The sequence below is a fragment of the Ahaetulla prasina genome, chromosome 15 (assembly GCF_028640845.1).
Source record: "Ahaetulla prasina isolate Xishuangbanna chromosome 15, ASM2864084v1, whole genome shotgun sequence".
In the NCBI taxonomy this organism is placed as follows: Eukaryota; Metazoa; Chordata; class Lepidosauria; order Squamata; family Colubridae; genus Ahaetulla; species Ahaetulla prasina.
The window spans coordinates 9,522,410-9,546,638 of record NC_080553.1 but is presented as its reverse complement, the minus strand read 5'-3'; the positions used below and the strand labels follow the sequence as shown (position 1 = coordinate 9,546,638).

The 24,229-nt window shown below is 45.0% G+C and overlaps 2 protein-coding genes across 7 annotated transcripts in view; one reads left to right on the top strand and one right to left on the bottom strand.

The window, feature by feature from the left end:
• TXNRD2 (thioredoxin reductase 2) overlaps positions 1–21,409 on the bottom strand; it is a 58,405-nt gene extending 36,996 nt beyond the window's left edge. The window contains exons 1-3 of one of the 3 annotated variants that reach the window (XM_058158666.1): positions 20,965–21,409; positions 2,111–2,176; positions 250–306 (exon numbers count right to left, since the gene is read on the bottom strand). Coding sequence is in view for 1 of the 3 variants with exons in the window: in XM_058158665.1 (XP_058014648.1) it covers positions 250–306; positions 2,111–2,176; positions 15,691–15,763 (196 nt within the window). In the remaining 2 variants the exon portion in view is untranslated. Of the gene's footprint in view, positions 1–249; positions 307–2,110; positions 2,177–8,431; positions 8,535–15,690; positions 15,808–20,964 lie in introns of those variants that run through there. The other 2 variants (XM_058158665.1, XM_058158667.1) reach the window with 2 other exon arrangements.
• The window catches only part of COMT (catechol-O-methyltransferase), a 33,446-nt gene continuing 21,504 nt past the window's right edge, over positions 12,288–24,229 (top strand). The window contains exon 1 of one of the 4 annotated variants that reach the window (XM_058158671.1): positions 12,288–12,435. The gene's annotated coding sequence lies outside the window, so the exon portion shown is untranslated. Of the gene's footprint in view, positions 12,436–16,030; positions 16,131–20,888; positions 21,036–22,502; positions 22,525–24,229 lie in introns of those variants that run through there. The other 3 variants (XM_058158673.1, XM_058158672.1, XM_058158674.1) reach the window with 3 other exon arrangements.

Sequence of the window (24,229 nt, the reverse complement as noted above, 5' to 3'; positions counted from 1 at the left end):
TGGGAGCTCACCCCATTACGTGGCACTAGGGATTCGAACCGCTGAACTGCCGACCTTTCAATCGACAAGCTCAGCATTTTAGCCACTGAGTCACCACATCCCTCTATACTTACATCACTTTAAATCAGGGGTACCTGATTTACCTTGAGTAATTTTTAAGATTTGTGGACTTCAACTCCCAGAATTCCCCAGACAAATCTTAGACATTTAAAGCCACAACAAGGACAGATTTATCTGCTTGCTTCTTACCTCTTGGAGAAGGATCCACATAATCTAGGACAGCTACCTTCTTTCCAAACTGGGCAGCTTAAACAAAGAGAAATAAAAGTTACAGGTGTGTTTGAAGAAAACGATAACAGTCATAGCAATGCCCTTCAAACTGGTCCAAAGACAATTGAAGCTTTAGATAAGCATCTTCTATTTGGTGTCCTCCAAATTCCCTTGTCAAAGGGTGGTTTCCAACTTTTTCTTGCAAGTTGATAGATTTGCTATTGACCAGTTAGGGGGCACTATAGGACCGCTTTTGGCCTTGCGTCCCAGCACAAGACTAAAACCGGTCCCACAGTGCCTCCAGTGGTTAGCAGCAAATATAACAATTCTGGGAGAATTGTGGACAGAAAAATAAAGAATTTCTTTTCGCTTCAGAAAGGAGAGAGATTCAACCTCCCCTAAAATATTAAATAAATAATATTCAGCTGGCAGGCACCCCCAACCAGTTTGCCGAAGTAGCAACAACATGCTTTAATGTTGGACAGTGTATGTAATAACAAGAAACCTGTCCAAATTTCACTCCACCCCATGGCAATACGCTAAAACAGCCAGAGATGCCACTAGGGGTGGAATTCAGCCAGTTCAGACCGGTTCGGGAGAACCGGATGCTAATTTTACATCTGGTTCGACAAACCAGTAGTTGCAAGGACTGGCTGGCCCCGCCCACCCTGCCCCACCCCTCTCAGGAGTCTCCAAGCGGCCCGTTTTGGATGCCAGGTAAGTGCAGGGCCTGCGCAGAGGCTCTGGGAGGGTGAAAAACGGGCCTCCCAGAAGTTTGTAAATGAGCCCGTTTCCGGCCTTCAGAGAGCCTCCAGAGTCCAGAGGAGGCTATTTTCGTCCTCTCAGAGGCTCGAGGAAACCCTCCAGAGTCTGGGGAGGGGAAAAATCCCCCCACCCCGCCATAGTGCAGGAGGCTGAGTAGGCCACGCCCACCATGGCCACACCCACCCAGCAACCAGGCAGAGAACCGATTGCTAAAATTTTTGAATCCTACCCCTGGATGCCACCATGGGTGTTGGAAAGGCCAAGCTGGGTGTTGGAAAGGCCAGTAAATTCAGAGAGGAGACCCTCCCTAATTTCTTGGCCTATAAAGGAGACAGCTGTAGTGGTAAGTGGGAAAGAAATGCGAGGGAGACAGCCGAAGAGAGATGCTGCCAAGGGAATTACTCAGATAACGGACTGTTTAGGTCACATCCGGATAATAGGTGGAGAAAGATGCTCAGAAGGGACCCTCCCTAGTTTTCTCAAGCTGTAAAGGAGGTGGGGAAGAATTGTCCTTTGAGAGTTGCAAGATTTTGTTAATATAGCTTTATTATCCGAGGGACCGTCCCTTGCCGGTCACATCTACCCGACCCACTAGAGCGGAAAGGCAAGGAATGTTGCGGATCCTGTCTTCTAAGGAGATACATCTGGCGGGACCCAGAAGAAGGACCTTCTCCACAATGGGTCTTCACTCTGGAACATAATCTCTCCAGGAATTAGTCCCATTTTTTGGAAGGCCCTGTAGATGTGGTTCTGCCAGCGGGCCTGAGGAATCCAGAGTGGGCTGGAAACCATTAAATGGATGGTACGAGTGTGTGTTGTTGCCGGGGTGGGGGCTTATTATTTTATTATTATTTTATTATTATTATTTTATTATTATTTTATTATTTCTTTTTATTTTATTTTTTATTTTTATTTTATTATTTTATATTTCCTGCAAGCCGACTTGAGTCACCATGAGCGAGTGAGTGGCGATGTAAATTTTCCAAACAGCAAACAAACAAGTCAAATTCACTTCTCCAAGTTATATTTCCCATCTGAGGAGGACAATTCCACACCACAAATCCCATCTACAAACCTTCTTTTGCACAAGCCAATCCACCAGAGCCGCCTCCGATAACAACAAGTTCATATTCGTTCTTCCCTGTTTAAAAGAAAGAAAACATTTTAAAGCATTTCAATGTCACCTTCAATAAACCTATTTTTGCATTGGGTTTTTTTTTTGGAAGGAAACAGTATTCCAGAGAGAAAGATAGTGGGGAAGAGCTTTAAAACATCTATCCATATCTATCTATCTATCTATCTATCTATCTATCTATCTATCTATCTATCTATCTATCTATCTATCTATCTATCTATCTATCTATCTATCTATCTATCTATCTCTATCTCTCTCATCTATCTATCTATCTATCTATCTATCTATCTATCTATCTATCTATCTCTCATCTATCTATCTATCTTTCTATCTATCTCTCATCTATCTATCTTTCTATCTTTCTATCTCTCATCTATCTATCTATCTATCTATCTATCTATCTATCTATCTATGTATCTCTCATCTATCTTTCTATCTCTCATCCATCTATCTATCTATCTCTCATCTATCTATCTATCCTTCTATCTATCTATCTATCTATCTATCTATCTATCTATCTATCTATCTATCTATCTATCTATCTATCTCTCATCTTTCTATCTATCTATCTATCTATCTATCTCTCATCTATCTATCTATCTATCTATCTATCTCTCATCTATCTCTCATCTTTCTATGTATCTATGTATCTATCTATCTATCTATCTATCTATCTATCTATCTATCTATCTATCTCTCATCTATCTATCTATCTATCTATCTTTCTATTTATTTTATTTTATTTATTTATTTTATTTTATTCAATTTCTATACCGCCCTTCTCCCGAAGGACTCAGGGCGGTGTACAGCCAAGTAAAAAATCACAATATCAATATTAAAAGAAATTAAAACAAGCATATTATAAAATGGCCAAATTTAAAACAAATTAAAATATTAAAATATAAATAACCCAATAAAATTTTAACCCAATAAAATTTTAAGCCAGTCCCGCTTGAATAAATAAGTGCGTTTCAGCTCACGGCTAAAAGGTCCAAGATCAGGTACTTGACGAAACCAGGGGAAGCTCATTCCAGGCGTGGGAGCTCCCACAGAGAAGGCCCTACTCCTGGGGCCGCCAGCCGACATTGTTTGGCGGACGGCACCCTGAGAAGGCCCTCTGTGAGAGCGACGGGTCGGTGGGAGGCAACGGTAACAGCAGGCGGTCCCGTAAGTACCCGGGTCCTAAGCCATGGAGCGCTTTAAAGGTGGTGACCAAAATCTTAAAGCGCACCCGAAGACCACAGGAAGCCAGTGCAGACTGCGCAGGAGTGGTGTTACATGGGAGCAACGAGTTGCTCCCACTATTACCCGCAGCTGCATTCTGACTAACTGCAGCCTCCGGTGCACTTCAAGGGCAGCCCCATGTAGAGAGCATTGCAATAATCCAGGCGGGAAGTTACGAGGGCATGAGTGACCGTGCATAAGGCATCCCGGTCAAGGAAGGGGCACAACTGGCGCACCAAGCGAACAGTGGAAGGCCCTCTTGGAGACGGCCGCCAAATGATCGTCAAACGACAGCCGCCCATCCAAGAGGACTCCCAAGTTGCGCACCCTCTCCGTTGGGGCCAATAACCGCTTCACAGCCAGCTGCAGCTGCAGCTGACTGAACCGGGTGCCGCATCCACAGCCACTCCGTCTTGGAGGGATTGAGCTTGAGTCTGTTTCTCCCCATCCAGACCCGCACGGCTTCCAAACACCGGGACAGCACTGACAGCTTCGTTGGGGTGGTCCGGGGTGGAAAAGTACAGCTGCGTATCGTCAGCGTACAGATGATAACTCACCCCAAAACCACTGATGACCTCGCCCAGCGGCTTCATATAGATGTTGAACAGGAGGGGCGATAGAATCGACCCCTGAGGCACCCCACAAGTGAGGCGCCTCGCGGTCGACCTCTGCCCCCCTGTCAACACCGTCTGCGGCCGGTCGGAGAGATAGGAGGAGAACCACCGATAAACGGTGCCTCCCACTCCCAATCCCTCCAACCGGCGCAGCAGGATACCATGATCGATGGTATCGAAAGCCGCTGAGAGATCTAATAGGACCAAGGCAGAGGAACACCCCCTGTCCCTGGCCCTCCAGAGGTCATCCACCAACGCGACCAAAGCTGTCTCCGTGCTGTGACCGGACCGGAAGCCGGACTGGAACGGGTCTAGATAGACAGCTTCATCCAGGTACTGGGGAAGCTGCCACGCAACCACTCTCTACAACCTCCGCCACAAAGCGAAGGTTGGAGACTGGACGATAGTTACCCAAAATAGCTGGGTCCAGGGAAGGCTTCTTGAGGAGGGGTCTCACCACCGCCTCTTTCAAGGCGGCAGGGAAAACCCCTTCCATCAATGAAGCATTTATAATTCCCTGAGCCAGCCTCGTGTCACTTCCTGAGTAGCCAGCACCAGCCAGGAAGGACACGGGTCCAGTAAACATGTGGTTGCATGTAACCTTCCCAGCAACCTGTCCACGCCCTCGAGAGCCACAGACTCAAACTCATCCCAAACTACCTCAACAAGACGTGCCTCCTCCATCCCATCTGGACCATTGCAATTTTGGTCTAAACTATCCCAAGCTGAACGATTTTATCGTATAGATAACCGTTAAACTCCTCAGCCCGTCCCTGCAGGGGTCATCCCGCCTCCTGGCGAAGGAGGAACGGGTCACCGGAACAGGGCGGCTGGGCGGTTATCTGCCGATGCAATGAGGAGAAAGCGTGGGCAACCGTCTCCCTCATTGCCACTAGATAGGTCTTAGTAAAAGACCTCACTAGTGTCCGATCAGCCTCGGAACGGCTAGACCTCCAGGTGCTCTCTAGGCGTCTTCTCCGGCGTTTCATCTCCCTCAGCTCCTCAGAGAACCATGGAGCCAAGTGAGATCTACGCCGGGTCAGAGGCCGCAAAGGCACGACACGGTCCAAAGCCCCAGCCGCGGCCCGTTCCCAGGCCGCAACTAGTTCTTCAGTCGTGCCGTGGGCAAGATCCTCAGGAAACAGCCCAAGCTCCGTCTGGAACCTCTCCGGGTCCATCAGGCGCCTGGGACGGAACCAACGCATTGGCTCCGTCTCCCTGCGGTGGTGAGCGGCGGTCCGAAAGTCTAGGCGAAGGAGAAAATGATCTGACCATGACACCGGTTCTGTCACTAAATCTCCTAATTCCAGATCATTAATCCACTGTCCAGAGATAAAGATCAAGTCTAGTGTGCCTCCCCCCGTGTGTGTAGGGCCATCAGTTACTTGAATCAGGTCCATGGCCGTCATGGAAGCCAGGAACTCCTGAACTGCCGTTGACGACAAGCCGGCCGATGGCAAGTTGAAATCTCCCATGACCAGGAGTCTGGGAATCTCAACTGCCACCTCGGCAAGCATCTCCAGCAGCTCAGGTAGGGCTGTAGTCACGCAGCAAGGAGCCAGGTACGTGATCAACAGACCCATCTGATTCCTATGGCCCCACTTCACAAGGAGGGATTCACAACCAGCTATCTGAGACACAGTGGACTCCCTCGGCTCTAGGCTTTCCTTAATCACAACCGCCACCCCCCCACCCCTACCTTGGGCCCTCGGCTGATGAAATGCACGGAAACCTGGTGGGCACAACTCAACCAGGGGAACACCCCCCTCTGTGCCCAACCAGGTCTCCGTAATGCCCGTAAAGTCCGCGGACTCCCTCTGGATAAGATCATGAATCAAGGGAGCCTTATTAACCACGGAGCGGGCATTGCACAGCATCAACCTAAGACCCAAGCTCTGAGGATCCTGACCATCCGGGGAACGAGTAAGGACTAAGGGGCCGGAGCACGTGATCGCTTTAAAACATCGAGCACGTGCTCCCAGAGAACGATACGACCCCTTGCCTCCGCCATATCTGCCTCTCCCACTCACCGTACAGATGGAATAACACACTCCGCTCTGATCATCCCCCTCCCCCCCTGTCTTCGGACCCGGTAAAATGGTGCCGTGAGCATGCACTGGGACTGGCAATACCCTCCCCCCCTTTGAACCCCCCCCCGACGGGCTACCCCCATTACCCGACCTTACCCTCCCAACCCTTAAAAATTCCCTATTTAAAAAACCCCACAGGTTCTTTTTTTTCGCATGCCACCTCTGTGGGTCCCAAAACCCGTCATAGAGGCCGGCCCTCGGTAGTGCGGAGGGCCATATCTGCGAGGCGGGGGCACCTCGCAGTTGCAAGAGTTCATAAGAAGAGTAGCGCGTCGTAATAGAAGATAGGACCGGCGAAAGGGGGTCCAACTCCGAAAGGCAAGAATGATGGTAAAGTTAATGCTGGTATCTGATGGTATTGGTCCTAGATAAAAACAGGCCTAAAATGATGACATGAATAAATAAATAAACCAGAATGCTGATAATCCTAATAAGGATAGACAAGAATAGAAACCGCAAAACAGTCCAGATGGTAGTCTGTCGGAGGTCTAAAATCAAACATCCTGGTGTAAGAAGAGGGGGAGGGGGATGTTCCTTCATAAGCGATGTCGGCCTCTGTTGCATCTCCTGCGTCTTCCAAGGCCCCAAAAGGGCCCACACAGGCCAAGAATGCCAACAAGGCCAGAAGAGGCGTAGCAGATGTTAAACTGTCCAAAGAGGGTCTCCAGGCTGATAAGTCCACCACACCTCCAACGCCTTCCCGCTGTCCTCCAACCACCACCTCCAAGCCAGGATCGAACACACCATCCAGGGGTCCCTTCAACTCCAGCACCCCCTAGTGCATCCTCACCCGGTTCGGAGGCCCGGACTCTCCAAACCTCTCCTTCCGAGGGGCCAAACCTATCCCACAGGTTGAACCTCTCCGAGAGGCTGGAGGATAGAAAGGACGCCAAGATCATCAACTGGCAGCAAGGGAAAGCCACAAGCGCCATGGCCGAAGAAAGATGGAACGTCACAAACGCTGTTGCCATTGTCCAGACCGGGTTAAAAAATCCAAAACCCAAGCGGCCCAGCGCAGCCAGGACGACGTGCTATAACGCGATATGGTAATCCGGAGGGAGGTCGACCATACCAAGCCGAGACTTATCGCCAATTGCAGGAGCCAACTGAGAATTAGCTGGAAAACCGGCCAGAAACGGCCGAAAAAAACGCCGAATCATCGCCCCACTCGCCCCACTCCCAGGCCCGAAAACAAACATGGCCGCCGGAACTTCGCTGACTGCTTACCCGGCCCCATTCTCAGCAGCCGTGGACTCAGAAAAGTCCGAAAACCCCTCTCACGGCTGCCGATCAGATAATAGTCCAGGCCGGGGGCAGCAGGCAGCTGGGCGGCGGTTTCGTCATTTGCCAAGCCTCGGAGGTCCCTCAAACGCCGGAGCCGACTCTTCACCGGTGCGCCATCTTGCGCATGCGCAGAACTATCTATCTATCTATCTATCTATCTATCTATCTATCTATCTATCTATCTATCTATCTATCTCTCATCTATCTATCTATCTATCTCTCATCTCTCTCATCTATCTATCTATCTATCTATCTATCTATCTATCTATCTATCTCTCATCTATCTATCTATCTATCTATCTATCTATCTATCTATCTATCTATCTATCATCTATCTATCTCTCTATCAAATCCTGTACCTGTTAATAGTGGTGTTTCCCAAGGCAGTGTTTTAGGTCCAACACTCTTCATACTTTACATAAATGACCTTTGTGATCATATTAAAAGCAGCTGTGTTCTCTTCGCTGACGATGTTAAACTATTCAACACGACAGACAATGCAACTACCCTTCAAAAAGACCTTGACTACGTGTCAGTTTGATCTAACAAGTGGCAACTTCAAATCTCAACCAACAAATGTTCTGTCCTGCACACTGACAAAAAAAAATAATCAGAATATAAAATACAAGCTAGATGGACATGAACTTGTAGACATCCCTCACTCTGTCAAGGACCTTGGAGTACTAATCTCTAAAGATCTAAGTGCCAGAGGCCACTGTAACAACATTGCCAAAAAGGCACTTTGTTAACCTAATCTTGCGTAGCTTCTTCTCTGGTAATATTGTACTGCTAACTAGAGCATACAAAACCTTTGCTAGACCAATTCTCGAATACAGCTTATCTGTCTGGAACCCGCACTGCATATTGGACATAAATACAATCAAGAGAGTCCAGAGATATTTCACGAGAAGAGTCCTCCACTCCTCTGCTCGCAATAAAATACCTTATGCCACCAGACTTCAAAATTTTGGGCTTAGACAACTTAGAATTACGCAGACTTCAATCTGACCTAAGCATAGTACATAAAATTACCTACCACAATGTCCTACCTGTCAATGACTACTTCAGCTTCAACCACAACAATACACGAGCAAATAATAGATACAAACTCAAGGTAAACCGCTCCAAACTCGATGGCAGAAAATATGACTTCAGCAACAGAGTGGTCAATGCCTGGAATGCCCTACCTGACTCTGTGGTTTCTCCCACAAACCCCCAAAACTTTAACCTTAGACAGTCTACTGTTGATCTCACCCCATTCCTAAGAGGTCTGTAAGGGGGCGTGCATAAGAGCACCTGCGTGCCTACCGTCCCTGTCCTAATATTCCTTTTTTACTTACTCTTTTCATGTATACAAATTATGTTTGTACTTTTACCTGTTACCTTATATGTTTGACAAATAAATAAATAAAATATATAAAATATAAAATATAAAATAAAATATCTGTTTATCTATCTATCTATCTATCTATCTATCTATCTATCATCTATCAATCTATATGTATACATATCATCTATCTATCTATCTATCTATCTATCTATCTATCTATCTATCTATCTATCTATCTATCTATCTATCTATCTATCTATCTATCTACCTATCTATCCACAGACACACACACACACAAAGAAAAACTGGGGAAGAGCTTTAAAACCTCTCTTTCTCTCTCTCTCTCTTTTATCTATCTATCTATCTATCTATCTATCTATCTATCTATCTATCTATCTATCTATCTATCTATCATCTATCTACATCTATCTACATATATATATATCATCTAGGTAGGTCTTTGGTTGTTCGGGTTTTCTCCCGTGTAAAATTGGAAGTGTCTTGGCGACGTTTCGACGAAGTCTCATTCGTCATCTTCAGGCTTTAGCTTCATGCTTCTGGGAGCAAATCTCATATCTCATCTATCTATCTATATATCAGCTAGCTAGCTAGCTATCCACACCAGACACACACACAAATAAAAACTGGGGAAGAGCTTTAAAACCTCTCCCTCTCTCTCTCTCTCTCTCTCTCCACACTCAGACACACACACACAAATAAAAAGTGGGGAAGAGCTTTAAAATATTTACACACACACACACACACACAAAGAAAAATGTGATTATAGCTAAAAAAAAAAATCCCCAGCCATCAGTGTGAATTAAATCATATTTAACTTTTAGAGTTTTCCTAAATTCTTTGCCTTTAATGTGGCAGTCACAGCTATCTTCCACCCTTTAAAATGCCCCACATCTTCAGAAAGACCTATTTCACTTTTTAACTGTTTTGCACTAACAGTTCTGATCACAAACAATTTTCATTTTCATCTCTGAAGGGGTGGAAGTCCGCCAAAAAACCCTTCGCTCTTCTTCCTTTTGGGATATCTAAATAAAAACATCAGGCCGAACAAATGGGGGAAGAGAGATAAGTCGCACTAATATTTTATTGTTTCAGTTTATGAATGGCAATTCTGTTGCAAGAGCAAAAAAACATCATAAAAAACATCATAGCATGTCTGGAACCATATCACATTTCGGACATTAATACAATTGAACGTGTCCAGAAATATTTTACAAGAAGAGTTTTCCACTCCTCTGATTACAACAAAATACCTTACGCCACCAGACTTGAAATCCTGGGTTTAGAAAATTTAGAACTACGCCGCCTTGGACACGACCTGAGTTTAACTTATAGACTCATCTGTTACAATGTCCTTCCTGTTGAAGACTACTTCAGCTTCAACTGCAACAATACACGAGCACACAATAGATTTAAGCTTAATGTCAACCGCTCCAATCTTGATTGCAGAAAATATGACTTCAGTAACAGAGTTGTTAATGCCTGGAATGCACTACCAGACTCTGTGGTCTCTTCCCAAAATCCCCAAAGCTTTAACCAAAAACTATCTACTATTGTCCTCACCCCATTCCTAAGAGGTCTGTAAGGGGCGTGCATAAGAGCACCAGCGTGCCTACCGTTCCTGTCCTAATGTTCCCTTTGATTGTATCCAATTTCATATAGTTATTATATATATGCTTATATATCGTATAGTTATTTCATGCTTATGCTTATATATACTGTTGTGACAAAATAAATAAATAAATAAATGTAGCCAGCAAGAATGGATAGAGAAACCAGAAGAAGTTACAAAACCACCAACCCAGGAAAACTCAGGAAACCCAGTGGTTATTAAATAGTCCGGAATTATTTGGACAAACTTATCAAAGGTAACGGTAACACTATAACAGAGTTGGAAGGGACCTTGGAGGTCTTCTAGTCCAACCCCCTGCTTAAGCAGGAGTCCATACTGTATATATCGAACTATCGCTCGATTTTATTTTCAAATAAAATAAATACAGCAGGATTGAAAAAAGTCGCATGAAGAAAAAATGTTTTGGGGAATTATATTCAGTCCATGAAAAAATAACTTAAATGTAAGAAATATCCATTTTTTAATTTATAAAAAAAAAAAAAGGAAGAATAGAATCATAGGGTTGGAAGGCACCTCGGAGGCCATCTAGCCCAACCCCCTGCCCAAGCAGGAAACCTATACCACCGCCGACAAATGACTCTTCCAAACTCTTCTTAAAATCCTCACAGTTGATGGGGAAGCCCAGTTCACTTAGCAACCGCGTTACTAACTTAACAACTGCGGCGATTCACTTAACAGCTAGGGCAAGGAAGGTCATAAAATGGGGCAACATGCACGTAACAAATGTCTCGCTTAGCGACAGAAATTTTGGGCTCAATTGTGGTCCAAGGACTACCAGTACTTATTTCTGTAGCTTGCCCTTGCTCATCCTCCCACATGGACCAGCAAGTAGAATTTTTATTGGCCAAGTGTGATTGGACACACAAGGAATTTGTCTTTGGTGCATATGCTCTCAGTGTACATAAAAGAAAAGATACCTTCATCAAGGTACTACACTTAATGATGGTCATCGGGTACAAATTTAACACTTAATGATACAACACTTAATGATAGTCATAGGCTACAAATAAGCAATCAGGAAACAATCAATATCAATATAAATCATATGGTTAAGACACCAGGCTAGAAACCAGAAAACTCTGAGTTCTAGTCCCATCTTAGTCATGTATTTATAAACTAGCTGGATACTCATGCTCCACTACAAAATATGTAATCGGGCTTGATAAATCGACCCTTACAGCTTGAAAATTAATGAGTAGTTACGATCAGCCTCTCCTCTCCCCTTCTCTCCCTCAGGCTTGCCCCACAGAGGCCTCTCCTATCTTATCCTCTTCTCTCCCTCAGGCTTGCCCCACAGAGGCCTCTCCTATCTTATCCTCTTCTCTCCATCGGGCTTGCCCCACAGAGGCCTCTCCTATCTTGCCCCCTTCTCTCTCTCAGGCTGGCCCCATTAATCCTCTCCTCTCCCCTTCTCTCCCTCAGGCTTGCCCCACAGAGGCCACTCCTATCTTGTTCCCTTCTCTCCCTTTCAGGTGGGGAGTAGAATGTCAAAACTCCCAGCCCGCAGGCCAGATGAGTTACGCGCTGGCCATGCCCACGCCCAAGTGGCAGTTGGAACAGAGTTCTTTTCAGGTAGGTGGGTGGGGAGTAGAACGTCTAACTCCTTAGCATCAGAGCGTGTTAATAATAATATACGAAATACTAATGATCGGTTGGTCATTTCAAAACATCCTTTCTTACCAAACACCTAGAAGCCAAGAGGAACATACGTGCCAAATTTCCAGTTTGTAGGTTTTACGGTTCTGGAGATTTTGTGATGATGCGTGAGTGGTATTTCGCTTTTATATATATAGATATGAGGTTCCCATTCTGGTGTCCGAGCTATATCATCTCAACTATTAACTAAAATTGGGCCTCTGCATTGCCTGCATTCCAGGCTCAAGGTTGGAGACCATCCAGTTCCTCCCATTTGTCGCCATCATAGTATTTCTGGACAGCTGCCCGACTTGCTCAACAAACTGAGAAATCAACAAGGGAAGAGTTTCGGTGCCGTCGCAGCCCTTGACAGTGTCCTGCTGAGAACTAGAAACCTGTCCTTTCCCCACTGCATTCTTCAACCAGGAGAGAAAAAGGTAAGGAATCTCGCTGAAGTTTCGGGGGTTCCAGATCCCACATAAATCGGTTGACAGGAAGCACGATTTAAGGCCAGAAGGGTTGATCTACAGCAGTGGCCCCCCCATATTTTTGGGAACCAGGTTCCGTGGAGGAAGTTTTTTCTGGGGACCAGAGGAAGACGTGGTTTTTCGTGCTATCTGCATCCCACGGATGGGACTTGGCTTGTTTGCATGGACTGGTTTCTGGCATGCCACGGACCTGGGAGGTTGGGGAACCATGATGGCGAACCTATAGCACATGAGCCCGAGGTGGCACGCAGAGCCATCCTTCCAGGCACACGAGTTGTCGCCCAATTCACTTGCAGCTGCGCAAGCTGATATTCTGGCCTCCAGTGCGCATGCACGCAATTCAGAGAACCCAGCTGGTCTTTGGAGCTCTCATGCGCAGGCATGCGCTGCACACAAGTACTCTCAGGTGCAAACGCATGACAGTACTTGTGCGCAGCGCATGCATGGACAGCAATCGCATCTGTGCATTGCACGTGCAAAAACAGTGCGCATGCGCAGATGGTGTGCTTTTTTGCGCAGCGCATGGCGGCCTGTGTGCATGCTGTCCGCATTGCGCAGATGGTCCAGTTGCGTACGCAGCAAACAGGGGTGTCACATGTTAGCACGGAGAGCACTGGCACACTCAAAGCGCATATCTGGTCGGCACTCGGTGGGTAAAAGGTTCGCTACCACGGAGTTAGAAGCACATCCCACCCTGCTCGGAGTAGATTCTGTCCACAATCAATTTTGGCCCTGTGCGCTAGCGGTGTAGATCCATAGTTAGGAGGCCTTGTAACTGTCTGGCTGGGCAAGGTTGAGTTAAAGAAACAGGAGGGACCAACCAAACTGATAAAAGTCCCGAAAAGCCGAGCGAGTGAACATGCTTGAAATTATATATATTTGCTTTCAGATTCAGTAATTATTAAAACTGTGTTAATGTAGCAACCACTCATTAACGGACTCACTTCTCTTCCTGATTAAACATCACGGCAATTTGGCAGGAACTGTTAAGAGGCTTTTTGGTTATGGCACGGCACCCTCAAGAAAGCTGCCGCCCGTTTTATTCTATGCATTTGTGCATTCGATTTGTACACCACCCATCTCGCTATCTAAGTGATTCTGAGGGGTTTTTTCAAGTACACCCTTGGAATATCGCATCCAGTTTTGGTCACCATGATGTAAAAAAGATGTTGAGACTCTAGAAAGAGTGCAGAGAAGAGCAACAGAAATGATGAGGGGACTGAAGGCTAAAACATATGAAGAACGGTTGCAGGAACTCGGTATGTCTAGTTTGATGAAAAGGAGGACAGGCAGTGACATGATAGCAGTGTTCCAATACCTCAAGCTATTTGAAAGGTCTGACAACAAGAAGCAATGGGTGGAAACTAATCAAGGAGAGAAGCAACTTAGAACTAAGGAGAAATTTCCTGACAGTTAGAACAATTAATCAGTGGAACAACTTGCCTCCAGAAGTTGGGAATGCTCCAACACTGGACAGAAAAGATTGGACAACGATTTGTCTGAAATGGTATAGGGTTTCCTGCTTGAGCAGGGGGTTGGGCTAGATGGCCTCCAAGGTGCCTTCCAACCCTATGATTCTATGCTTTCTATGTGTTTTTTAATTCTTTTAATAGGAATAGGAATAGAGTAGAGTAGAATAGAATAGAATAGAATAGAATTTTTTATTGGCCAAGTGTGATTGGACACACAAGGAATTTGTCTTGGTGCATATGCTCTCAGTGTACATAAAAGAAAAGATACGTTCATCAAGGTACAACATTTACAACACAATTGATGATCAATATATCAATATAAATCATAAGGATTGCCAGCAACAAGTTATAGTCATACAGTCATAAGTGGAAAGAGATTGGTGATGGGAACTATGAAACGATTAATAGTAGTGCAGATTCAGTAAATAGTCTGACAGTGTTGAGGGAATTATTTGTTTAGCAGAGTGATGGCCTTCGGGAAAAAACTGTTCTTGTGTCTAGTTGTTCTGGTGTGCAGTGCTCTATAGCGTCGTTTTGAGGGTAGGAGTTGAAACAGTTTATGTCCAGGATGCGAGGGATCTGCAAATATTTTCACGGCCCTCTTCTTGATTCGTGCAGTATGCAGGTCCTCAATGGAAGGCAAGTTGGTAGCAATTATTTTTTCAATTATTTTTGAATGTAGAATAGAGTAGAATAGAATAGCGAATAGAATAGCGAATAGAAAATAGAATAGAGAAAAGAATAGAATAGAATAGAGAATAGAGATTAGAATAGAATAGAGAATGAAATGGAATGGAATAGAATAGAATAGCATTGAAATAGGAATAGGAATAGAATAACGTTATTGTCAGTTGGCATGTATACTAATTGGCATACATTAAAATATTTCGCTGCATACAGCTCTCAAAGGGTCACCCCCTCCAATATACGCTTCATAAACATGGCAAAATAAAAAAATATATATACAAAATTATGCATTTGCCCACATACATCATACGACACCGAGAAACAACAGAGTCCAGTTTGGATGTAGACATGTACCCGGCGAGAAAAAACGAATCTTGCAAGTTAACTGGAACTGCACAAGGTGCGTGAAACCCCCGTTGCCTCCCTGGCTGCCAGTCTGTCTTTTTCCCTGAAGCCAGTACTTCATAGCCTCAGGGGGATGGAGGAAAGTTTTGGGAAAGTTTTGGCAACTGTTTAAGCCAACAAAACAAACCAACAAAACCCCCAAGGCAGAGGAAGAGAGGGCTGAGCATGCAGCTTTTTTTTTTTTTTTTGCAACAGGGGCTGCAATGCCCATCTCCCACATGCCAGGCCTGCTGGCTTCTTATTCCCGCACTCCCCAATGTGCCCCAAGGGCTACCCCAAGAATCCACCCCACTTCGATTTTATGGGCTCCTTCCTTTGCAATGCAAGGGGTGGGAGGGATGGCGGGGGGGGGGGGAGAAGCAAATTTCCATCAAAGCAAACTGGTTTCTTGCTCCTTTGGTCCAACTTTTCTCCAGAAAGGGGGAAAAAAATGAGGCTGCAGAGGGCAGAAATGCAACAGGTGCAGCCCTTGCCAGGCAAAGCTCGACCTGTTGGACATCTGCCTGTGCAAGCACAGGTGCCTTCTTCTGCTAACTCTGCTGGAAAAGAGGGACCCCATCCCTCCCTCTTCCGCCCCCCCCAAAAAGCCCCCTCCCCAGCCCACCCCAATTTTGCATGGGGGGGCCCCGCGTCATTCTACCTGCTGAAAGAGCCCTCGCCGTACAGCGGAGCCAAGGCTCAACCCGGAAACGCCCTCGCCAGAGCGCCGCCATGTTGTACGGCAGCTTCGCTTTCCCCCGCCCCCGCCTCAGGGCCCAACGAAAGGGCGCGCCGCTGTTTCAAAGGAAGGTGGCTACGCAAAGTGCCTGACAGGCTCCTCCCGCCGCCTGCGAGTCGATTTGTCTTTTCCTCTCGCGGGGAAAGAGGAGGCGAGGCGGGGGAGAGAAATAGAGCTCTCGGCTTCCTCCTCAGGGCTGGAAGAGCGGAGTTTCCGGGCCAGGCGGGGCGAGGTGAGAGACAGGCACTTGGAGAGACACCTATACCAGAGGTGCTTATTTTGACCGGCGAGGGTGGGGAGGGAGAGGAGCCTCTGCTGCCCGCGGGGGCGTGGCATTTTCCCTCTGCATCTTATTAATATGGGTAAAGTATTAATATTGATTATATTTACGATTATGCATGTCTAATATACTCAAAATCTTAGCAATACGGGTACTAGGTCCTTATCTATTCATGCTGATCTGGTTTGATTCTTGCATTATAGTCTTTAATTTTGCACCTTGCAGCCTTGTGGGCTATTTTTAAAAGATTTTTGGCCCTGGGTCCAAGAGTTCGAATGTATTAATCCGAGAAAAGATTGCAGCTTCATTTTAATTTTTTATTTTTCCTGGACCGCAGGCATCCAACTTGTGCAGTTCTCCTTGGCATGAATGCACTGGCTAAGGGAGAAATTAAACTTGGGCAGGAATCTTTCCATAGACAGCTCCCACTGCAAAAATAATCGACGTTTTTAAAATTGCAAAGGTTTTAAGATCTCCTGCCGATAAAGCATCGCCTCCCAAACTTTGGGGGTTTGGGATTTATTTGAAATATTCAGCTGTTTTATTAATAGGGATTCGTTTCCTGGAAACTCAAAATAGACATTCCTGCAAGTGTGGATTTTCTCTCATTGATTGCTTTCCTTGTTATGGAAAAAAAGAGATCTGTTGAATAATGCCAGCCTGTTAAAAATACAGGAGATTTGACAGATGCATAGGTGGGGAGAGAGGCTAATTGTTTTGTGGGTTTTTTTTCCAAATGTTTACTGCAGTTCTTAAAAATTGGTTTGACAAGTATCAAAACCCCAAAAGAGAAACAAAAAATGTAGCAAGCTAAAAGGAAGAATAAGTATGGTTCAAGAAAGTTTGTTGCAGTATTGTTATAAGAGGCTGTAATGCTATGACATTGTTTTGAAATATTGTGTTTTGCTTTTGCGTGCTTGGTGCTTGATAAATATTTTAAAAAATGGAAGTTGGGGGCCTAGCTAACAAACCATGTTGAAATAACATCCTGAAAGCAAAAACGGATGATATTTTGTGGCGTGACCGGAACCTATGGGTATTAGAATAAAATATTTGGCTGGTGGTGAAACTCTAGAAAGAGTGCAGAGAACAGCAACCAAGAGGATTAGGGGACTGGATGGTTACGATGAATGGTTGCAGGAACTGGGCATGGCTAGTCTAGTAAAGAGAAGGACCAGTGGAGACATGATAGCAAGTATTCCAAAATTTGAGGGGCTGCCACAGAGGGGAGGGGGTCAAACTATTCTCCAAAACACCCGAAGGCCAGACAATGAATAATGGGTGGAAACTGAACAAGGAGAGATTCAACTTGGAAATAAGGAGAAATTTTCTGACAGTGAGAACAATCAACCCATGGAACAGAAGTTGCTTTCAGAAGTTGTGGGAGCTTCATCACTGGAAGCTTTCAAGAAGAGACTGGACTGCCATCTGTCAGAAATGGTGTAGGGTCTCCTGCTTGGGCAGCGGGTTGGACTAGATGACCTACAAGGTCCCTTCCAACTCTGTTAAAACTAAATGGAAGTCTTGGAAATAATAGTTGATAGCTGTTGGGAAAGTGATTCACCCCTCAATACAGGTAAGTCTCGACTTACAACAGTTCATTTAGTGACTGTTTGAAGGTACAACAGCACTGAAGAAAGTGACCCATGACCGTTTTTTTCATAGTTATGACTGTTGCAGCATCCCCAGGTCACGTGATCAAAATTCAGATGCTTGGCACCTGATTCACTTTTATGACGGTTGCGGTATCCCAGAGTCATGCGATCTTTTGATGAGCAAGAGTCAATGGAGAAGCCAGGTTCACTCAACAACTGCACTGATTCATTTAACGGTGAAAAGAAAAGTTGCAAAATGGGGCAAAACTCAATCACTGCCTCGCTTAGCGTCAGACATGGTGGGCACGAGGAGGTTGCGACGGTTATAAGTGTGAAAAACCAGTCAGAAGTCACTTTTTTCAGTGCCATTGTAAGCTCGAACAGTCACTAAACAAATTGTCGTAAATCAAGGACTATCTGTAAAAGGTCTCCTACCTTAAGCTGGGAGTTGGACTAGAAGACCTCCGAGGTCCCGCCTCTTCCCAGCCCTAGGATTCTATGTAAATCTGTTTGGATTTACATACATAAATCTCTTGGATCTGTTGAAATCTTTTGAAACAACTGATATTTGCAGCCTAAGATACCTGCTTTTCTCTGCTTCGTCCTCAAACTAGCTTAGCAAGGGTGAACTACTGTATGATCCCTGTTTACTGAGAAACGTGTCCCAGCTTTTGACACGTCAGCATTTAAAACCCTCCAGAGGAAACCATAATTAGGTGTTCGTGCAGATGGCAAGGGCACCAATGATCTCCCCAGGGAAGACATAGTTATGTTCTCAGAATAGATCCCTTGATCTTGGGGGGGGAAAAAACCACCTAATCCTAAGAAATCAGGCAGAGTCAAGAAAGATTTGGTGTATCTGGAGCACATGCCCGCCGTGCGATTGTTAGGAACACACAAACAAAAAATACGAGTTGCAAAAATGTGTATGATCTCTAGATGGCAGCACAGGGTTCACTTTTCCGTGTGCTTGTGGCCCTCTAGTGTTGGTTTGGTGGATTTGCAGCTTATTTGCGGTAGTCTGGTAATACCGGTATGTATCTCTGGAGTGGCTCCATCTTAGATAGATGGAAGGGATCTTGTAGGTCATCTAGTCCAACCCCCCTGCCCAAGCAGGAGACCCAAACCATTTCTGACAAATGGCAGTCCATCTCTTCTTGAAAGCTTCCAGGGATGAAGCTCCCACAACTTCTGAAGGCAACTTCTGTTCCACGGGTTGATTGTTCTCACTGTCAGAAAATTTCTCTTTATTTCCAGGTTGAATCTCTTCTTGTTCAGTTTCCATCGATTATTCCTTGTCTGGCCTTCGGCTGCCTTGGAAAATAGCTTGACCCCCTCCTCTCTGTGGCAGCCCCTCAAATATCAGAAGACTGCTATCCTGTCTCCCCTGGTCCTTCTTTTCATTAAACTAGACATACCCAGTTCCTGCAACCGTTCTTCATATGTTTTAGCCTCCAGTCCCCTAATCATCTTGGTTGCTCTTCTCTGCACTCTTTCTAGAGTCTCCACATCTTTTTTACATCGTGGCGACCAAAACTGGATGCAATATTCCAAGTGTGGCCTTACCAAGGCCTTATAAAGTGGTATTAACACTTCACGTGATCTTGATTCTATCCCTCTGTTTATACAGCCCAGCCTGTGTTGGCTTTTTTGGCAGCTGCTGCACACGGCTGGCTCATACCTAAATGGTTGTCCACTAGGACTACAAGATCCCTCTCACAGGTACTACTATTGAGCAAGGTACCACATATACGGTACCTGTGCATTTTGGTTTTTTTGCCTAAATGTAGAACCTTACTTTTTTCACTGTTGAATTTCATTTTGTTAGATAGCGCCCAATGTTCAAGTCTGTCAAGATCCTTCTGTATCTTGAGCCTATCTTCTGGAGTGTTGGCTATTCCTGCCAGCTTGGTGTCATCTGCAAATTTGATGAGTTCCCCATCTATCCCCATCTATGCTAATTTTTTAATTTTTTTTATTTATTTTGTCAAACACAACAATATAAATAAGTATAAGCATGAAATAACCACATAAATTGAATACAACTAAAGGGAACATTAGGACAGGGACAGTAGGCAAGCTGGTGATCTTATGCACGCCCCTTACAGACCTCTTAGGAATGGGGTGAGGTCAACAGTAGATAGTCATTGGATAAAGTTTTGGGGATTTTGGGATGAGACCATGGAGTCTGGTAGTGCATTCCAGGCATTAACAACTTTGTTACTGAAGTCATATTTTCTACAATCAAGATTGGAGCGGTTCACTTTAAGTTTAAATCTATTGTGTGCTCATGTATTGTTGTGGTTGAAGCTGAAGTAGTCTTCGATAGGAAGGACACTGAAGCAAACGATTTTATGAGTTATGCTCAGGTCATGCCGAAGGCAGTGTAGTTCTGAATTTTCTAAATCCAGAATTTCAAGTCGGTTGGCATAAGGTATTTTGTTGTGATCAGAGGAGTGGAGGACTCTTCTTGTAAAATATTTCTGGACACGCTCAATTGTATTAATGTCCGAAATGACGTGAAATGAATTCTCTTGCATCCAGGAGAAATTATCTATAATTTCCCTTTCTGCAGAAGTAGTCCTGCCTCTTACGACAATAGCACCGACTGTGAGAGAAAGGGTGAAAATATAAACAGCCCCATAGCATTTTCTCAAGAAATCCAACAGGTTTGGGAATGTCAGAGACTTTTAATTGTGTGTGTTTCTTCATGTGTGCACTGGGCATTTCCGAGCTACAGAGGCATATTGTGGTTGTAGAGCTGGGAATTCAACATTGTTAGACCCTCCGGTTTCATGCTGCCTCTGTGAATTAGGCAAGGCTCTAGTCCCTATGATCGTGCTCGGAAAAATAGAAAAGCATTGCACACCGTCTCCAGGTGTGTGGACTTCGAATCCCAGAATTCTGTGAGACTGTGAGTTCTAGTCCTGCCTTAGGCACGCAAATAAAGGCGGGGGTGATAATAAATAAATAAGCACACCTCAGAGCAACCTCTCTCTGCTTTGAGGGCTTCAGTCACATGGAGCCAGCCCAGAGCGGTAGTTCGAGCATACCTGACCGAGCACCGTAACCAAGGAACCAGCTCCCTGTCAGAAGAGAACTCTGCTAGCCAAGCGAGCAGAGTTGATTGTGCCGTTCAAGGTCACCCAAAGAAACAGGGCAGCGGTGCCTTGCCAAGTCGAGGAGGGGAGGACGAATCGGGGAGTAGCAGAAGGAGAAAGGGGGGCAAAGCTTGGAACCCTCCCTCAACCCACCCACCCCGCCTCCCAGGGATGTGATCCATCGCAACCACAGACAAAACCCCTGTTCCTCCTCGCTTACCTCAGCCGGGGAAGAATTCGCATTTCTACCAAGGAACCCTTCATCCTCCTCTCCTCATCCTTGCCGGAAAGGTACCCATTTCTGATTATTTTTTTCTCTCCCTTCCCCTCTTCTTCTGCAGCCCTCAAGTCTGAGGAGGGAGGGGGGGTTTCTCCGTTGCTGTTGTGTGTCTGTGTGCATTGCAACACACACACACACACCATTTTTCTGAAAAGAGCGGAGAAGAAAAGAAAGAAAGCTTTGTCTCTCATTCTTGCACTGTTTCTCACTCACAGAGAAAGAGAGAGAGAGAGAGATAATGAGAGAGAGAGAGAGAGACAGAGAGAGAGATAATGTGTAGAGCGAGAGAATGTAAAGAGAGAGAGAAAGAGAGAGAGAGAGAGAAATGTAAAGAGTAATGGAGAGAAGGAGAGAGATAATGGAGAGAGAGAGAGAATAATGGAGAGAGAGAAAGAGGGAGAAAGATATTGTAGAGATAGAAAGAGAGAGATATAATGTAGAGATAGATAGAGAGAGAGAGAAATGTAAAGAGAGAGTAATGGAGAGAGAGAGAGATAATGTAGAGATAGAAAGAAAGAGAGATAATGTAGAGAGAGAATAATGGAGAGAGAGAAAGAGATAACGTAGAGAGAAAGAGAAAGAGAGATAATGGAGAGAGAGAGAGAGAAAGAAAGAGAGAGATAATGTAGAGATAGAGAGAGAGAAATGTAGCAAGAGAGAACAATAGAGAAGAGAAAGAGAGATAACGTAGAGAGAAAGAGAGAGATAACGAGAGAGAGAAAGAAAAGAAAAGAAAGCTTTGTCTCTCATTCCTGCACTGTTTCTCACTCACAGAGAGAGAGAGAGAGAGATAATGAGAGAGAGACAGAGAGAGAGAGAGATAATGTGTAGAGCAAGAGAATGTAAAGAGAGAGAGAAAGAGAGAGAGAGAGAAATGTAAAGAGTAATGGAGAGAAGGAGAGAGATAATGTAGAGAGAGAGAGAATAATGGAGAGAGAGAAAGAGGGAGAAAGATATTGTAGAGATAGAAAGAGAGAGATATAATGTAGAGATAGATAGAAAGAGAGAGAGATAATGTAAAGAGAGAGAGTAATGGAGAGAGAGAGAGATAATGTAGAGATAGAAAGAAAGAGAGAGAGAAATGTAGCAAGAGAGAACAATAGAGAAAGAGAAAGAGAGATAACGTAGAGAGAGAAAGAGAAAGAGAGATAACGTAGAGAGAGAAAGAGAAAGAAAGAGAGAGATAATGTAGAGATAGAAAGAGAGAGAGAGAAATGTAAAGAGAAAGAATAATGGAGAGAGACGGAGGGAGGGAGAACTTGAGGAATTAGAGGGGAGGCAGATTTCAGAATAGCCATCTGGGAAGAAGATGGGGGTGGGGGGGTTAAAGGCAGAAATGCCACAAAAAGCTGCCTCTTCAGCCAAGGACGCTGTGGTCTTCTATACAGAGCTGAAATCTGGTGTGGAGAAACGGGAGGCGTTTTGCCCAAGAAAAGAACGGAATGTGCCAAGCGGGTTGGATGTTGATGGAGACTTTAAAAAGAGCTGATTGGGGATAAGGTCGGGACCTTTGTAGGGTGGGGGGGAGCCCTCCTCTCTCTCTCTCTCTCTCTCTCTCTCTCCCTCCCTCTGTCTGTCTGTCTGTCTCTCTTTCTCTCTCTCCCTCTCTCTCTCTCTCACACACACACACACTCCCCCCCCTCTCTCTCTCACTCATTTTTTTTCCCTCTGTCTCTCTTTTTGGAAGTTGAATGGCATGGCCTCGGCTCCTTTGCGAAGGGCTCCCTCCTTGGCTTGGCTGAACGCTTCTGATCTTGAAAGGGTTTTAAGCTCTCCAGTCCTCCTGTTCTAAAGGTGCTCCTTTCTGGAGTTTCCATTCTGGAAATAACGTTGCATCGGGTTTGGGGTTGTTGTTGTTTGTTTGTTTTTTGGTGGCGTTAGTCTGATCTGTTTGTTCAAAAGACGCTGGTTACATAAATTGTACATTAACTTTCTGCGGGCGGGGGAGGGGGGAGGTTGGAAAGAAGGGAGGGAGGGAGGGATTTGCTTAAAAGAACAGGGAAGAAGGAAGAGTTAATCGAAGGGAATGAGGGAGAGGTATAGGAAGGAAGGAAGAAAAGGAAGGAAGGAAGAAGGAGGAAGGAAAAAAGGAAGGAAGAAGGAAAGAAGGAAGGAAAGAATAAAAGGAAGGAAGGAAGAAAGAAAGAAAAGGAAGGAAGAAAAGAAAGGAAGAAGAAGGAAGAAAGGAAGGAAGGTAGAAAAGGAAGGGAGAAAGAAAAGGAAGGAAGGAAGAAGGAAGGAAGGAAGAAAAGAAAGGAAGAAGGAAGGAAGGGAGAAAAGGAAGGTAGGGTTATTTGAAGGGAGTGAGGGAGGGGTATAGGAAGGAAGGAAGAAAAGGAAGGAAGGAAGGATGAAGAAGGAAGCAAAGAAGGTAGAAAAGGAAAGAAGGAAGGAAGGGTTATTTGAAGGGAATGATGGAGGGGTAAAGGAAGCAAGCAAGCTAGCTAGCTTATTTGCAGGTGAATTATTCCGCTCACCAGAATAGAGAAGCTTAACCAAAGTTAACGGGCCGTTTGTTTTTTTTTTGGACTCCCAACTATTTAGAATGTTTGCAGGTGAGGTGGTTAACAAGCATGACGCTTCCAGACATGGTTCTATAGAGAGTGGAGTTGGTTCCCTCGATTTTTAATTCTTGCAACATAAGCAACATTTCAAAGCAAACAAACCTGACACCCGATCCTGCATTTGCGTCAGTGTTTTTATTTCCCTCCTAATCAGAATTCAACTGGAAGATTAGGAAAGTAGAAGGGAGAGAGAGAGAGAGAGAGAGAGGCCTACTCGGAAGGTAGTTTCACTGGATCAATTCAGACGCATTCCTAAATAAGTGTTTATAGGGTTGTAGCCTCAATTTATCCTTTTTTCCTGATGTGCAGTTTTTAGCGGGGCAGGAGGGGACGGGACACACACATCCTATGTTTCGTTTCGAGATACGGAGAAACCCGCTCATACATTCCTGAAAATGTATGGAACATGACTAACGTTTTCCTTGGGTCAGATACCGTTAAGATTCAAGTGGAATTCTGAGTGTTTTTTTTAAAATCCCCCAGTTTCTTAGTTTAGTTTACAATCCTAACATTTCTTTTTTTTCCCTTTGACCCTACTTGGCTTCTTCCAAGTATGGCTGGCTGAGGAATTCTGGGAGTTGAAGTCCACCCATCTTAACGTTGCCAAGGTGGAGAAACAGCCTGCATTAATCCACCTGCAT